Source organism: Strix aluco, chromosome Z (genome assembly GCF_031877795.1).
Source record: "Strix aluco isolate bStrAlu1 chromosome Z, bStrAlu1.hap1, whole genome shotgun sequence".
NCBI classification, from domain to species: domain Eukaryota; kingdom Metazoa; phylum Chordata; class Aves; order Strigiformes; family Strigidae; genus Strix; species Strix aluco.
Window position 1 is genome coordinate 7,500,386 of NC_133971.1, and position 18,534 is coordinate 7,518,919.

The window sequence follows — 18,534 nt, forward strand, 5'->3', positions numbered from 1 at the left end:
GCAGCCTTAAATGTAGTCATTTAAACCAGATTGGTGGTATGCTTTAAAACACACCTTCTGTCTTCCTTTGACCAGACAAACGCATATTTTCCCAACCTGAAAAAAACCTTTTAGTACAGCCAGCTGGGAAGATGTTAATGTGAATTGAGATGAGCGTTGTTATTTTCACAGAATCACAGAATAATCAAGGTTGGAAAAGCCCTTGAAGATCATCCAGTCCAACCATTAACCTCACACTGACCGTTCTCAATTCCACCAGATCCCTCAGCGCTGTGTCAACCCAACTCTTAAACACCTCCAGGGATGGGGACTCCACCACCTCCCTGGGCAGCCCATTCCAACACCCAACAACCCTTTCTGGAAAGAAATGCTTCCTAATATCCAGTCTAAACCTTCCCTGGTGCAACTTGTCCTATTGCTTGTTACTTGGTTAAAGAGGCTCATCCCCAGCTCTCTGCGACCTCCTTTCAGGTAGTTGTAGAGGGCAATGAGGTCTCCCCTCAGCCTCCTCTTCTCCAGACTAAACAGCCCCAGTTCCCTCAGCCGCCCGTCGTATGACATGTGCTCCAGACCCTGCACCAGCTTTGTTGCCCTTCTCTGGACACGCTCGAGTCATTCAATGTCCTTTTTGTAGTGAGGGGCCCAAAACTGAACACAGTCATCGAGGTGCGGCTTCACCAGTGCCGAGTACAGGGGTAAGATCCCTTCCCTGTCCCTGCTGGCCACACGCTATTTCTGATACAAGCCAGGATGCCATTGGCCTTCTTGGCCACCTGGGCACACTGCTGGGTCATGCTCAGCCGTCTGAAATCTTTTTTCAAGCTTTTTTAAGGTACCGTTACTGAGACAGGTGAGTTTTTTCTTGCCATGTAGGCAGGGTTCTCCTGTTCAAGCAATATTCATTCCATTTTATTTTCTTCAGCCTGAGCTTTGTTCGCTGGCGTTTTGACTCTCGGTATTTTTACAGTTAGCAGATGTGTGCAACCTCTCCATTACTCATGCCCAATAACTGCAGTAATACTTTTTGAACTACATTTATTTGTTTTCCTGGTGTGTGCGTGTTTGCTACATGAGGTTGTGCTATTCAGTATAACAAGTCATAGGGTAATATGTGTGTATTGGAACAGATATGGATATTTATGGTAAATTCATCTCAATAGGAATTTGGTCTAAATAGGAATTGAAATGTAAGCAATATTCAGGATTAATTTGTTGATTGTAGATTATTGTAAATTGTGCAATATATGTGGGACAAAATGTGGTCAATGAATGTAATGGTATGAGTAAAAAAAGGATAATAATGTCAGTGCAAAAATACCCCACCCAAACCCATATTTGGAAGCAAGTAAATTGTATTCCCAGCTTTTGGAAAGGAAGTAAATTTAAACAAAAATAGATTTATTGCAATCTGTCATATTTAGTAGAACACCATCTTTTAAATTCTTTTATTCCACCAGTATTAGGTACAAGAAAACCAAAACACGCCATGTTCTAGAGTTGCCCAACAACTAAAAAAAGGTAGAGTAAGAATTACACAGCTGGCAGAAGAATGTGCCAGCTTCTATGCCATTATGTCATCACCCTCCTGATGGGTATTTTTTGTGAAATCATTTTTCGGGAATACTGGAATCAAAATATGGGCAGTAAGACTACTGTGCTTCAATGCTGCTTATTCAAAGACTTCCCTACTGAGAAACTTATTATCTGCTTGTCCCCTTGTGTTCCCAGAGATTAAGAAAAATAGTATTTTATGAGATTTTTACATTGCATATGCCCACACAACTCGAAAAATTGTATTAAATACACAGTTTATAAGATAACCTTTACTCTTCCTGTACACCGTTGGATTCTTTCTTTAGCAGGAAGATAACAAAAAGTAGTAGAAAGTCTGCCACCATGATTCAAGTTCTTGAACTTTAATTCTTTTTAAGTATTTTTAACAATTCAACATGCTAGGATGCTCTAAGTAAGAACAGGGAGCTTACTAAATTTAACATTTCACATACTGATTTTATATTGTGTAGTCTCTCTTCTAGTATCATTTTAGTTTTTTTTTTTTAAGTACTTCTTTTAGGTGTTTTTTTTTTTTTCACTTTTAAGTTAATAAATACATGTGTTCTGTGGTGACTATAGAAAAGGCTTTTCTGGCTTCTTTTTCACCCAGTTTAGTAGAGGCTTCTGCTTATATTTCTTCGGTCTCAGCTGCATGACAGCAGCCTTCAAGATGCTTTTTGTGATACCGAATTACTGAATTTTATACCCGAAGACAGTAATTACAATATACTGGCGTTTGCAGATGTGTTTAGTCGGCTGTTCTCCAAAACAGTTACCGGAATCTTCTGCAGTTGCTGCAACTTGTGTGACACATCTTTTCAAACATTGGTGGCATCTCCATCTCAATTGTGGCTTAGATATGACATTCTTGCCTGCTATTTTGTTTTCTTCATGTTACTTTCTTTTTTCTTTTCTTCCTTTGTTTTTTTCTTGTTTGTTCATTTTTGGTTTGGGTTGGGTTTTTCTTGGGGGTTTGGTTTAGTTTTTTGCTTTTCTTAATACATGAGTATGTGCCAGTTCCTGAGCTCCATTTGAGAGGTTAATTGCAGCTTATGGAAGTGCACAATAGTGTTGTTTACACTTCCTTGTACTTGTAATGTCCCTGTTGCAGATCAGAGGGACTTGAAGGCTGCAGTAGTGACTAGAAACCCTTGAGAGTCACTTCAGCACCTGGAAATTACTGTGGGATGGAGCCACTCTGGTAATAGCCTTCTTCTTCAAGTCAGATTAGCTTCAAGAGATTGGTTTCCCTGAGACAGGCTTTGCAACATCTTAAGCAAGATCTGTCCCTGAAATGCCACATATATTATTTGAAGAGTATCGTACATCCTTTTGCATAGAGAGGCTCTAGGAGATAATATCTCTTGCCCATCTGTCTTGTTGCTACCTGATAGCTAAAGTTATTGGTGCATTAGTAAATCACGTATCTTCTGGCATATTTTTCCAGCTTAATTATTTATTTCTATTTTTTACCCTATTTTTTGAAGAGTCATACTTCTATAATCCTTAGGTGGAAGAAGTGCTCTTGTATTCTGTGCATTACTGACAACCGTCTCGTTCCCTGCTAGCTGGAGTAGGCAAGAAAGTATTTGATTCATTACCATGGCACCTATCCAGTCGCCCCCTCTGAACTCTGAGACAAATAAGGAGTGTATCTTGCTGAAAATTTAGTGTGGAGATCCATTAAAGGTTTTCGACTATCAAGATGCTGAATTTTGGATTGACAGAAGGCTGAGGTAGCAGGCAGAAATGTCCAAGTCTTCAACATGAGAAGAATTTATTGTTTGTCTTCAGAAGACAAATGCTACACCGGCCAATTCAAAATCTGGTCACTGGTTTTAATTTAATGCCCATAATTTGAACCCATTACTTTTTGTGATTCATGTGCAGCAATATCGTTAAGGGGAAGAAAAAGTTTCCAAGAAGTCAAGGAAAGAGATCTACTAGCTGTAAGAAATATAAGTCCACGTAAGTCCAGTCCTTAAGACATGGTCATTTCAGCAACCCTTAACAATAAAGTAAAACTAGATCAGAGACTAAATGTCAGCTGTTCTTAGTAATTACAAAGGATGTGGTGAAACAACATATGACAGAAAGTGCCTACTGCTTGAGTTTGTGTCTTTCAGAATGCCTGGTGCTTAATAATATGTATGTGTGTGTGTGTGTGTGTTTGTGTGTGTGAGAAAGAGACTTGAAAAAATGCTACCAATGTAGTGAAAAGCTGTTCATATTTATTTTCATTAAAACGTTTGACAGAATTTCTTTCTTGTCTTGATCCATCTCAGTAGAACTTTTTGTGGACAAACATGACATTGGGAGAGGGAGAAGTTTAGTAGCTGGCACAAAAATGAGAATATTTGAAGTTTTTAATGGTAGAATTTTTGTGGTGAGTTTAAATACTAAATGTTGGTCCAAATCAGTGTAAAATTTTTTAGAATTGTCCTTGAACATTACTATCTCACCATTTTCTGCAATGCTATATGGACCTTTACGGATACTTATATTCACTAAAACATTAGTTGTGCTTCCCAGTTTTTTATATATATTTTCTGCCTATTGAACTGGGCAGTGTTTGTATCCATGGATCATCAAGAACCATGAGAACTACTTGAAATTTACTAGATGAAGTCATATGTTGCAGTTCCATTTGGGTTCAGTTGCTTAAAGAATAGGAGAAGGTTTAAACACTTCCACAAATATTTTTAAGGGGAATACATAGATAAGTAAATATTTATAGTATATAAACCTTCTTGCAAGACAGAGTTGTATCAAAGATGCTCCTGTAGTTACTCCATGCAATAAACTAACAAGTCAGTTAAGAATAGATGAGCTGGCTCTTAAATTAAAGTCTCCTTTGATGCCTGCTTAGGAAACAATGCCTCAGAAAAAAATTTAAAAATCGTGACTTATATATAATTTCAGAGAGGAATCCTAGACTTACTCTCTGAGTCTTTTATTGAATAGACTTGAGACCTACTTAGATCCAGACCTTCTCAAAAATTTGAAGCAGTTACTGACCTCAGGGGCACAGCAAACCAAAAAATATGGACTCTAATTGTCAGGCAGAAAAAATGCAAGTCATAGTTTGAAAAGAGAAATGGTGACTTTGTATGAGTAAGCCTCTTTCTCTCCTTAATGCAGTAGAGTATTTGTTTCGGCTGTTAAAATAAAATTTCAATTCTGTACAAAAGGTAAGTCTTAGGTATTTTTATGAATGCATAGAAAGGTGAACCCACTGGGAAGAGAGGGGACAAGCAGGTTTCCATCCTGCTTGAAAGGAGCAGATGTTCTGCCAATAATGCACTATTACATACTTATATTAGTAGTGTGATTCTGCATTAAGATATGGTTGACTTGAGAGACACTGATTTTCCTTTTATGAGATGTACAAGTTAAGGTTTCATTTGCTGAGTGAGGCAAGCCAAATCCAAGTTACTCACTAGAGTGTGTGCACTCCATACAATGCACTTGGTTGACCTTTATGGAAATTGTTGAAATTCTAATTTCCTTACACTTTTACTGCTTTATAAGGGCCTGTTTACAGCCTTCACCACATGTACAACCCTTTTTCTTTCTTTCTTATCAGTGAATCTTGCCATCAGAGAGAGGGCATGAAGAAGCCTCCCTCTTCTATAGCTCATCATTTCAAATGCTTTTTTTATTAAAGTAATTTTTCACAATTGTCATTGAACTTCCATCTCCAGTTTGTGCACTCTCTGTGTTTTAAATTGCTTTCTAGTACCTATTCTGAATGCGTATTTATCTAGGTTACATTATTTCAGCTTTCATCTGATTCTGAGATGTGAAAGGTTCCGTTAAATTTTTTATGCAAGATCATAGGAAAAATTGCTAATTATTGGTAACATAATTATAATTCTTTTGCTAGCTATTGCTACTATTAATACATGCATTACCAACACTGATGATCACTGGCATTTCAGTTTGTAACGGTGCTGCTGATGGAGCTGAAATAAGCTATTTATTTGTAAAACAGTGATGTTGATCATAGACTTTTAATGACTTGCCAGTGGTCCTTAGCTACAGCTGACTAGGTGATGCCTGTGTAGGTATATCTGCTTCTTTTCGAAGAGACCCCAAAGAGTGGGTTGAAATGTGCAGCAGCTCATTTGTCATCAGAGATTGCCCCTGGGAAGCCCCAGCAGACTCCTTTCTTTTTTCTCTCCCTTGTCTCCAGTGGCAGTGTCATGAACAGAAGTGAGCTTCTCTTTCATGATATAAAGAATCAGTATTTTTTGTCCCTGTATTCACAGTCAAAGCATAATTTCAGCTCTTCATTTTCTTTTGGAGTTATAGGTACATTTGCTTGCCAAAATGATCCTCTTCATCATCTGTTTTGTCAGATGTTTGTGCCTTTTTCCTGTAGATCTCACACTTGCCACTAACCTCCTGGCTTTTTAGGTTTCTAGATTACTGTCACACTTTGGGATGGAATAGAAATGTTAAACACATTTGCTGGTACTACTATTTGTTTATTGTAAGGGGCTGACGTTGTTTGTGGGCTACAAAGTAGTATAGTAGTAGCCAAGAGCCACTAGAACCTCACAGGGTGCAGGATGGTATGACAGATTTGGGTATATATTTGGTTTTGAGAGCACGGAGTATGGAGGGATGGAAGGAATAACATTGAATTAATATGGTTCATTTAAACCACCAAAGTTCTAAATATTTATGACATAAACTTGCAACCTGTGCCCTCACAGGTTAAATTTTGTATTGCATTTTGGTGTTATTATGAAAAAGTGAATGGAAAGTATTTGCAAATTGTTTTGCTGTTAGTTACCTCTTGACTCTCCCAAAAACATTTTTATTTTGTATTCTAGGGTTTCTATCTTTCTCTTCTCCAGTGGAAAGTACAGATTTGTGATTATATGATCTAAATAGTTTGTTATTCTTCACAGTTAATTTATATCCTGCATTCACAATAGCTGTAACAAAGTTTTAAATAATTTGTCTTGGTAGATGGATTTGACAAGAATCTCTAAATTTATTTAGTTCTGCTAAACATTGCGGAAGATTATACTGAATGCTCTGTGGAAGTATTTAAGCTGGATGCCTGAAGTGTGAGCATGACCCAAGCCATATGCCCAATGACTCAATGTGTTATTTACAAGCTACATTGAATTACTTAGCAGTTTTGTGGTTTTTTTTTTTCGTAGCCTTTCATGTCCCCTCGGTACCCTGGAGGTCCAAGGCCACCTTTAAGAATACCCAATCAGGTAAGAATTTGTCACTGATGCACTGTTGTGGTCCAGGGTCATGGTGCAGCGCTGGGAAGAGACAGTGTTGGCTTGTTGGCTACCAGTGGCTCATTGGCTACGAAAGTTGCTCAGTCCCTCTCCACCCCATTTTGTCTGACCATTAAGTAGTTATTTTGATAAGGTGTGGCCATGCTACTCCCAGTTCACTTTCCTATGCTTAATTAGTGTCTACACCTCAAAATTTATTGTACGTTAAGCCTGTTTCCAGAAGGAGAATATACTTGCCTTCTGTGGTGCTGCATTAACCTCAGCCAGCCTACACTGCTTGCTCTGAGATTGAAGGCAGAACGTCCTCATAGCTGTTATACTCTCTAAACTTTCCTAACCACATCAAGTAGTTAGCTCTGAGAAGTTTTGGACTTAATTCTACATAAAATGCATCACTCCCTCCTATTCTCTGTTGGATAGAAGAAGTATATTTATTTCACAGTAAGTGTGGAGATTATTGGTGAGACGCAGATATCATAAAGCACTCTATGACTCTTCTAGACACTCTCAGGACTTTATAAAAGCATCAAGTTCCCAATTTCCTCCCCATCTCCATCAAAGGCTATGCATGCCAGTGTAACAAGAATGAGTAATGAGCTGCTGTTCGTCAGCAGAGACCTTTATTGGCCCATCTGTGAAAAGATGGTTCTGGAAGCAGATAGCAGTGTATTTTTAAGTTCTCCGTAGTGCAGATAGAGGAGGAGAAAGCAGTTGTCAACAGATGAAAAGTTAGAGATAAGCAGACAGAAAAACAGTGCGGCTCTGAAACTAAAACTGGGTCATTTACAATATTGGGAAAGGTTGATAGGACAGATGGAATGGTTTTTTTTGGTGCAACTTAGACTTTCAGGACTGCCTTTCTTGTCACAGCTTGATGAGGAGTCTTTTCTGCTCCAACCTCAGTTCTGGCTATTTTTTATATATGTGTAACACAATGTCAACAACCTTGTCTTCAGCACTGGCACAATATTGCCAGAATGTTGAAGTTTAAATTTCAGTGAGTTGGATAGATGAGGTCACAAGACTTCTTTCAATGTTCCTCCAAATCAAACATGGTGATGCCTGGGAGGTGGTTAAGTTACCTGAACCATAGCTACTTTTTTACGAGGGAAATGTAATTAGCCTTGTTGAAGTGATCATCAAGGGACAACAGAAGAGTGCAGTGTCATTAGCACTTCAGTGAAATATTTGTTACAGACATACTGTAACTCAGTACAAAATATCTTTCTGATTTTTGCACCTTTCAGTTCTGTCTTAGCCAAAAATACACCAGTGTTTGGGCTTCACATATTCCTTTGTTTTGCTTCCTATGTTTCTGAAGACTGTAAATACTGGCAGGTAGAAACTGGATGTGGCGAATGCTGCGAAAGTGCTGCCAACCTGCAGTTTTAGTTTCGGAAGCATTTTTGTCTGCACATTGTGATATTTTCAGTTCAGAACTGTGACATAATCACATAATGTTAGTGAATTACAGCCTTTGCAATTCATTTACATTATACTGCATTCATGAATTACTGCTTTTAACAGTGCTGCCATTATTTGTGTTACAGTATAGATGGGCAGTGTGTGGAAGTAATAAACTATTGTGCAGCTTTAAGGCTGAAATTTTGATTAGCCGTAAGTCAGTAAAAATCAGAGTTAAAATTCCCACTGTAACTATAACTCTATTCCTTAGTGCCTCGCAGTAGGGATTGTATTTCTTAGGTGAGGAAGGGTAACACAGGGCACATGTGCACAGCACTGTCCAGTGCTGTGTAAGGGTTATCTGAGCTAGATCTAGGCTTTGTAGCAGGAAAGTTAGCACCAACCAACTGCCACAGGAGTGCCCCTAAATTGCCTCCAGTACTCGATCACATACTGCGACATCAAGCCCTACAAGGGTGTTTGCTGTTGGCAGTGCATTGTCCTGTGCAAGTACTCTTGTTTTTCTTGAAAAGAAGTGTGACTGAGGTAAACCACAGTACCTTCTGTAATGATCCACGGTGTAATGAGTTAAGTCGCCAGTCACATGTGCTCACAGCAGCAAATGCCTGTGTGTCCTTGCATGTCACCTGCCATCTCTGGCAGAAGTGACCAGTTCCTGCTTTGCTAGTATTTGACACTTCTCCATGCACTTCATGTATCGTTCTTATGTATCGTCCAGACTTCAAGCCACTGAAGTACATGTAAAATTCTGGTTTAAATTATGGTATCTCAGATTGTTTTTTCCATTCATCTTGCAGTGCAGTACCTTTTGACTGTATTACCTTTGAGGCAATAACATGTATCTTATTTTTTAATATCCCACCTCTTGTGGAAACAAACTATAATATTCGCAGATAGGGTCCCCTTTGTATGTATCCAAGACTACTACAGTATTTCTAGGTCATGAATAACTTATCCATTCCCACAGTAAGCAGTACATGTATTGCCTGAGTAGGTTACTTCCATAATAACAGATTTGCTCATTCTGGATACATTTTTACTGAAAATGTGGTGTTGTTTTGAAATGCTAAATAGCACCTAGAGGATCAGCTACAAAGATCCACTCATAAAAACATTTTTCTAGTTGACTAAACTGCAAGTTAGAGACTGTAGAAATTATCTTTAAACCTAATTCAGTTACTGTAAGCCCAAAGGGCAGATTAAAATGTGGGGAAATAAAAGCAGTGTGTGTGATTTGGACCAGAGGTGAAATGACAACACAACGTACCTTCACACTTGAAGGCAAGATTTAAGAGCAAGTTCTGTAACTGTTTGTTATCTCCCATAGATGAATAATAAGCTTATCTTGTCACTGATGCCCTTCAAGAGTAAGGTAGAGTGGAAGACAAAATGTCCCCCATATCACAGCCCTAATTAACCATACCCTGTGAATGCTGTGGAGTTGGCTCAGCTACAGCTCACTCTCAGAGAATATCAGTGTCCGCATCCTGACCTGAAAGGAATGCTAAAATAATGAGTAAAAGGGAAAATTGTAGCAATATAAGCTTTGGATAAATTGTCGCATACCCAAGAAAAAGACAGTGTTTGCAGGTTTAAGTAACAGGTAAGCTAAAGTGAAGGAAGTATTGGTGCAGGGGGAAGCAAATCAGGCAGTCATATTTTGGAGGTTATTTATACATAATTGAACAGAAGTCCAAGAATTTGTCCATACAGATCCATAGTCAGGGACATTCAGGACTTCTAGTTTAGTTAGGCACTTAGAGCATTTAGGAAGTGTCCTGGTTTCAGCTGGGATAGAGCTAATTTTTTTTCTTAGTAGGTAGAATAGTGCTGTGATTTGGATTCAGTGTGAGATTTGGTATGAGAAGAATGCCAATAATACACTGATGTTTTCAGCTGTTGCCAAGAGATCAAGGAGTTTTCAACTCCCCATCTCCTGCCTGTGCTCAGGTGTACAAGAAGCTGGGAGGGGGCACAGCCAGAGCACTGGACCTAAATTAGCCAATGAAATATTCCATATTATGTGACGTCATGCTCAGTATATAGAGGACGGGTGGCTGGGAAGGAGGGGATTCTTTCTTGCTTCCAGGATTGTGGTTTCGGGATCTTGGTTTTCTTCAGGATTGCTAGCCAGGAACAGACTGGGTATCAGTTGGCAGGTGGTGAGCCATCGCATTGTGCATTACCCGTTTGCACTTCTGTTATTGTTATTGTTTCATTTTATTTAAATTATTATTTTTGTATCTCAACCTACATATCTCCCTTTACCCTCCAATATTACTTCCCTGTACCCCTGGAGGGGGAGGGGGAGTGAGCAGCTGTGTGGTGTTTGGCTGCCAGCTGGGTTTAAACCATGACAGAAAGTTAACTCTACCACATTACTCTCGACTCAGAAGAAACATCTGGGAATTAAAAACGAAATATCTGCATTATGTCTTTATCATAAATTTCAAAGCATTATATGCTTTTAACATATGGTTTCTGTTCCTGCAGGCACTTGGAGGTGTCCCAGGAAGTCAGCCGTTATTGCCTAGTGGGATGGACCCAACACGGCAGCAAGGTGAATGAAATAATTATTTGGACCATTCAGAAGTACTGTCTTCTCAAACTTGCCTCTTCTGTTCTGCTTACTGCAGCTTTTTAAGCTTTTTGTTAATGACAAAGGAATGATTTGTTGAAGTTGTTTTAGAAGGTGTTTGTGTATTGCATAGTATTTTAAGTTACAACATTTTATTTGCAGGGCATCCAAACATGGGTGGGCCAATGCAGAGAATGACTCCTCCAAGAGGAATGGTTCCATTAGGACCACAGGTACCTTCCACAGATAGATACCAATTTTTATTGATAGACCTATACTTATACTATATTACTCCGGCTTTCCATAGCTTGAAGATGGCCAGGATTTGGTTTTGTAATCCCATTTTAAAATAGAACTTTCTGTTTTACAAACATTAATTCTGAGTTGCAACTGTAGAAAGTCTAAAATGAAAATATCAGTCATTTTAATTAAGTTTTGAAGTTAAAAGAGGAATCTCTTAACTTGCTTATTTCAGAAAAGTTATGTTTGTCCTATAGCCAGTGTATGTTGTAATCAAAGGCTGACATTTGTAAAGGAGACCAGGGATTGAGTAGGTGTTTCCTCATCCTCCCAACCTAATTATTTATGCTGTTTAGGAGGAAAGGATTAATACTTTTAATTTAGGCAAACTCTTTGTACCAAAAATACTCCCCAAAATTCTGTAGAGTTTTTCTTTCATCCACTATTGATCTAGATTTTTGGTGAGTGCTAGAGAGATTTTATTGTAAAATGAGAAGTCCATGCTGCCATTTCTCCCCCTTGTCAATCGCAAGCATCTCTTGCTCTGTTTTCGAGGAGCGAAGCAACCTTTGATTGCAAGAACCATCCTTCTCCATGGTGCTGACCTGGTCATAGTTGTTCATAGGCTCTTTCTTCAAAAGTGTGAAAATATGAGTGGATATTTGTCAGAATTACATTTCAACAGTAAACTAGGGTAGAAAACAAATTAAGTCTGATGCATACCTGAAATATGAATCTAAAAGATTATTCTGTATTTTGTCAGCACTCTTAGTGAGAGAAAATTTAGGTGGTGGTGTTGTATACCGGTGTGGCCAGTATTTTGTTTTACAGTGTGCTTGTTGTGCCCCCACGTACCCATTTTAGATAATCTCTCTAGTGACTTCTTTGTCCTTGGAATAGCAACTGAATTTTAAATTATTAAATAGCTTTGCCTTTCAAATCTGTTCATAACTGTCTTCACAATTTTGGGTCTTCTTGGTAGAAACCAGTTGTGCAGTTCTACACATCATCTTCTGTGTGACCAACAAACCATTATTAAATACATTTGTTATTTTTTTCTGTAGCATTGAAGTATATTTACCACTTGCCTTTTGGAGGTAGAAAGAGAAGCTTTGCAGTGCTGCCATATGAGATTGAGCTGATACTTTATGCAGCATCATTAGTCACACAGCAGGCAAATCTCATGCCAGTGTTTATAAGGATAATTTTTCCATTTTTGCTCTCTTAAAATCCAGTGGTTTTGTAAAGTTCTTCTTTCTTGTACCGGACATCCTCTTAAAATGGGGAAATATGTAGCTAATCTACACAAAATTTACATTCACAAATCAATCTTTTCTATAAATGGTTCATCATCTATCTTTGTATATGGCTTTTAGGATCTTCTCAGAATTCAGTTCTAAAACCAAATCTGATGAATCTTTCACACCTTCTTTTAACATCCACTTGCTACAGTGCTGTAAAGTTGACTCAGGTCTGCCCATAGTGGGAGGCCCTGCTGCCTTGCTGCACAGGCAGTCAACTTGCAAAACACTTAATGTGTTGATAGAGAAAAGCTTATGTCCAATATAGCAAGTATAGCATGCATATGCTTGAAAACTTACAGAAAATTTACCTCAGTTTTGTATTTTATGATTCTAGTCTGTTTCAAACTAAATAATATAAAACAAAAAGCAGTGGATGGTTGTAAATGCTTGAAACTCTGAGAAGCTCCAAAGAATTAGGTTCAGGCTTTTTTTTCAAGCTGTAGTTATGCTAGATGAATGGGGTACTACCTCCAGTCTGTGACCGCTACTTCTCCCCATCCTTCATATCTGCTGGTGAGCCTCCCACATCCTCCAGTCAAAAGGAATCAGGTCATCTTAAACATTTAAGAAAAAAGTCGGCTAACCTGGCTCATTTTGGCCACCTGACATTAGGGAGCATTTTTATGAACAACTTAACTACCAGATAAACAGTGGTGGTGGTGACTTTGAGTAAAAAACTGTAAGGGACAAATTGAGGCACTAACTTCTGCAGAGAGCATAGCTGCAGCTGAAGGAATGTATATATTGGTAGCCTTAATGACAGCACTCTTATTTGAGGACGAAGGAGTACATTTGATGAGGATTAGCCGTAATTAGAGTTAAGAGTACGTTTGATTAGGATTATTCCAGTCCTGCAGGATTCCATAGAGATCTTTAACCCCAGTCAACACAAGTGATTCCTGATTTAAAATAAAGAGGGAAGGCCACATAGGGAGAATGGCTCACCCCTCCACATCGAGATGGAAAAATGAAATAAAACAGATAGCTGTTTTCTTACAGTCAGACTGTGTTCTTTTCCAGATCCAGTAGTGCCGCTGGGGACATTACTGTGCCCAGCAGTTTTCACTAGCCACCAGTTACTGCCCTACTGTTCTGACAGAGGAGTTGCTTAGGCTAAATCATCTAGGATAACCTAGGTTAAATAGGAGGTTAGAGTTAATCTGGCTGATTTTTGCCTGACTGTGTGCACCAGTCAGTCTACCGGCTGCACACAAAAAGGCAGGAATGAGTAGTGATTGATGACCAGCAGCTGTGGATAATACAATCTTCAGATGGCACTGCTGGGTCTGGAAGAGGACATCTGTTTGCAGCCTATGTATTCTTGCAAACCAGCTAACTTTAGACATTTCTAGGATTGTTAACAATGAAGAAAATTTTAGGTTTGGGGTTTCTGTTTGCAGCAACAGACAGATGTTCTTTTCCTAGTTGCAGATCAGTTCTAGGTAACTGATATATCAGTCAAGGTATAAACAGCACCAGAACGACACTTTGAATATCATTGTTGGATTTCTCCCATGTATTCATCATTTCATGTTTACATGGTTTTGTGAATCAGACCAATATAGCGAACACTCATAAGCCTGAGTCATATAGTTTATGCAGTTTATAGTATACTATACATGAAGTAGAGTATTAGTTTTATTATTGGAAAATAGACTGCAACACTGACCTAAATTTTTTTAAAGTAAATCGCTTCTTTCTCCCCATCCTCCTTCCAAAATGCACAGCTGTTCATTTTAGAGAATTTACTATTATCCATTCTTTTGAAATATCAGAAAAATGTGGCGGGATTAACACAGATTAGGGAGTGCATTATGATTGTGAGGTGAGACAGACTGTTCTGCTTGTATTCCCCTTAAAAAAATAGGTCTAATTTAGTTTTTCATGTAAATAGTGCGGTTTGACTTTTGTTGTATTATCAGAGCATAAATTCAGATTTTATAGGCATTGGGCAATGCATTTGGTGGCATTACTAAGACATTCATTATCATATCTAATACTTTTCATATAGGTTACCACAGACTATTAGATTGACTGATTAGAAAACTAAAGTAACAGTTATGTTGTATGTTATAAAAGTGATATCATATGGTATAATTTTATACAGGCATTTATTGATATCCTAACAAAATCTAATTAAAAATAATTCTATTTAAAATCCATGATGTAGAAGTCTTAGAAATCCAGGTTTCTGATTTTGAATGAGCTCCCTTGGTATAAAAGTTGAATACATTATAAAACCTGCCCCTTGCTGGCTGTCGACTTGACCTCTATATGTGTGAATGATTCGTCCTGAAACAAATGACATTTTAAGTATTCTTAGCCTATTTCTGTTGTTTGTAATTCTTTCTCCTTGGGGTTAACTATTATTTTTTTAAGTCAACAATGGAAACTCCTGAAAGAATTAATTACATTGGCCTATCCAGTCAGCAGTTATGTAGGGATATCATTAACCTGCTGTCCTTTCTTTCCCCCTCCTCTTTGGTTTTGTTTTTTTGTTTTGTGGTAGTCTGACCCTTGGTTATCATTGCAGAACTATGGAGGTGCAATGAGACCCCCACTGAATGCTTTAGGTGGCCCGGGGATGCCTGGAATGAACATGTAAGCACAATAATAAAATCTTATAATATTTAGAAAAATCATTATTTCATTGTAGAAGTAACATTTGGGATACATAAGACAAGGAGAACATGCTTGGTTAAGTAACATGCTTTGATGACTAGTAACGGCAATTTTTAAAAGTGAACCCACGGCAGTTTCCTTCTGCATGCATCTCTTACAGCAGGTGCTTTGGTGTCCCTGCAGGTCTGTACAAATACTCAGTTTCTTTCACAGGTCAAAGCTCAAATATTGGGAATATTTTGTCAGTATAGTCACCGATGTATCCCTGGATGCATTTTTTAAAAAATACATTATTTACATTTATGTTTTTACTTTACTGATTAAATACTCTGTAAAAAATGGTACAAGTATGGTTCTTTTCTGCAAAATAAAGAAGTACTTAATTTTGGCAAAATAAAACCATTGTCTAGAACTATTTATAAAAAAAAGACGTATTTGAAAGAAGAAGTGTGGATGATTCTCTCTCTGTTGCTGTTTTTATTTCCATAACTACATTTATTTCCACTCTAAACAGATAGAAGAGTATTACAGATATGAGTGTAAGGTTTTCAGTGTTTCTATGTAGTTCTGGGACTGAGTCATCATTTGATAGAAATTGATACAGACTGTATTCAATTAAGTTATACTGATTTATTCCAGGCATGACTTTAGTCATGGGAGTGTATTATGCTTTTTATACCTGTATACAACCCTGCTTTCTAAGTGTGTAGAAAAACTTCAGATATAAAATTAGTGTATCTAGAGTAGACTAGATCTAAGCTGAGGATTTTAGCATACCAAGTGGCCCAACATGATCAATCTTCTGCACTTTAGATAAATCTTTTGCTTGCTTGGAGTTGCTTGCATGATTAACAAGCCTGGAAAAAACAAAAACAAACAAGGTGCTCCTTGTATTATTTAGATTTCTCTCTTAAGAGATTCACAAATGTTAAGGGGCTGCTATAGTTACCTTCAGCATACCACAGACCAGAGATTACCAAGTCATTCTTGTATCATGGACTTACCTCTACTGAAGTTAGTACATGTTTTCATAACCAACATTTTGCAGACTGTGTGTTGCCTTCTACAGAAGGCAACATGGTGGTCCAGCTATCAAGACACTAGAATGATTTTATAACCTAAAGCAGAGAACATGTTCTTCTCTTACTCATTTTACACTTTCACCTTTCAAGAATGAGTTTTCAGCAGATTGACACAGAAAACACAGTGAAGATTGGTATATGCTTGTTATCATTATACCCATTTTTACTCTTATTTTTATAGGAAACATAAATGAGAGATGATAATTTTCATTTCTAGTAAATAGTTGCCAACATGAAAAAGTAAAAGGTATTGAGATAGATAATACCATTAACAAGATATATAATCCACCATATCCTTAATTTCTTCTATTTCTGGACATACCTTGAATTCTTGAAACAAATAAAATAAAATGTTAAGTTGGGTTTTACTGTATTATAGACATCATATATTGGACTCACATCAACTCTAGGAACCTTCCCAAGATAGGAATTTCTTCTTTTAAATAAATTTGATATAGAAAAAATATCTAGATATTTGAAATTCAGTGTGAATATAATATAAGCAATATAATATAAGCATTACAGAGACTGTCCTCAGGAGGAGATTGAATTATAGGAAAAGTAAATTAACTTTCTAAAATAAAATGTTGTAGAATTAAAATTCAGGATAGCTAAGATTTTTTGAGGCTACTTATCCACATAAATGAGAGTTAACATGGGAAAAATAAGAAGAGGTTCCTGAATGACGAAAAGAATACCTGGTCTACCAGAAAGATTGAGATACTAACATTTCCATAGTGCGGCATTTAATAATCACATTTCATGTTGTGAAATGTAAATATACATAAGTACATAAGCCAGTAAACATATGTAGATCATGTTCTTTTAATTCAGTGATGTGGGAAGTACATTTTCCTTTGAACTTGTATGTCCTCTTGAAGGGGACACCATGAGTTGGAGTCCTTTCCTTGGGAAATTCATGGACTTTGATAGAGTATATGATCTTCTGAGAAGAACAAGATGTGAAACAATAATTATGAAGTAGGTAACCGTAGCTGTCTCCATGCCTTACCAGGCATATACTGCAATCATTTACATTTCTTACAAATTCATCTTTATTCCAGGTCAGCTGAAAGTGGGAACAGAATACTCACTCTTGGTTTTGAACAAGGCTCCATAGTGTCCCTTTGCTTATTACAATGCACTTTAAAGGCATAAGAGAGTCCAAAGTGCTAGTACTAGAATATTATGCTATAGCATATCATGACCTGTGTTAACATGCTGAATCACAGACCGTTGTAAGGAGCTCCATTATTGCATGCCTGACTATATGAATAATTTTTTTATCGTCAAGCGGAGTAATTTTTTTTGTCTGTCAAATAGAGTGACATATACTGATCAAAAGGAAAACAAAGGGGTTATGATGGTCTGGGTTTCTTTTAATTGTGTTTCCAGGACATCTCGTGTATTTCTTACTGTAAAGTTACTGCTGTCAAAAGTTGTCCTTACACCAAAATCTTAGTGAAGACTTGTGTGGTAAATTCCAGCATTCAGGATCAGAGTGCATCCAAGGATAACCTGCAGGCAATGGCAATAGACTGACCCAACTGTGTTAAATATATTCTTTGTATTATTCCTTAAATTTTTCTATTGCACAGTCCTAAAAAATAACAGTGTAAATCATTTAGTGTACTTACATTTCTAGGAAACAGGATAACTATATATAAGGCTATTGCCTTATAGTAACGTACATTTTTATTTACATAGCCATGTCCTTTTCTTACATGAAAATTTTTCAGTGTTCTATTCAATGTTTTTCGATTTTTGGCAATGTTAAAACATAAAAACGTGTACTTTACAAAAACAGTTGCCATTTAAAATCCAGCTTTCTCTCCTCAGAAAGTGCAAAAGGAAGCTGTTTTGGTTAAGAGCAGAATATCTGCCAAATATAATTTTACATTTTTCTGGATGAAAAACTGTTCTTTATTGTCAAAAATGGCAACAGCCAGTTTGAGAGCTCATAGACAGTATTTCATTCCAGGAGCATATACTCCACAGATGTAGTACTGCTAAATAATTGCTTGCTCCATCATAACTAATGCCTGTCAGATTACAGTTTGAGACAGCTGATACGTATACTGTGTTCTTCTACAAAATAACTTTAACTATAAGGTTTTAAGTTGAAACTTGGTGTTGCCGTTTTTAGTAAAATTTTATTTCTTTGTGGAAAAATGCCCTCTTTGGAACAAAATGGCAAATTTCAGGCAGCAGTGTTATATTTCAGTGACACTTTTTAATGGCCCATGTGACCTGCAGTGCTGTCTCAAGCACTAAGAATATCTCTGTCACGCCTGGAAAGAAAAAGAAACGTGATTTTGTTTTTAACTTCAATTCACAAACTTGTGTCTAGATGTTTAATTTCCTGATTGGATATATTTGCCCCTTGGGAAACTGAAATTTCAGACTTTATTTTTTCAGGTACGAGGATCAATGCTATAGGACTAACTTTAAGGATAAAATGC

The 18,534-nt window shown here is 37.4% G+C and overlaps 1 protein-coding gene across 11 annotated transcripts in view; it reads left to right on the forward strand.

Moving 5' to 3' along the window:
- Positions 1-18,534, forward strand: part of SSBP2 (single stranded DNA binding protein 2) — a 204,999-nt gene that overhangs the window by 148,456 nt on the left and 38,009 nt on the right. For 7 of the 11 annotated variants that reach the window (XM_074813282.1, XM_074813289.1, XM_074813286.1 and 4 more), the window contains 4 exons: positions 6,732-6,791; positions 10,740-10,806; positions 10,987-11,057; positions 14,878-14,969. In XM_074813282.1, coding sequence (XP_074669383.1) covers positions 6,732-6,791; positions 10,740-10,806; positions 10,987-11,057; positions 14,878-14,969 — 290 coding nt within the window. The remainder of the gene's footprint in view (positions 1-6,731; positions 6,792-10,739; positions 10,807-10,986; positions 11,058-14,877; positions 14,970-18,534) is intronic. The other 4 variants (XM_074813284.1, XM_074813290.1, XM_074813288.1 and 1 more) reach the window with 1 other exon arrangement.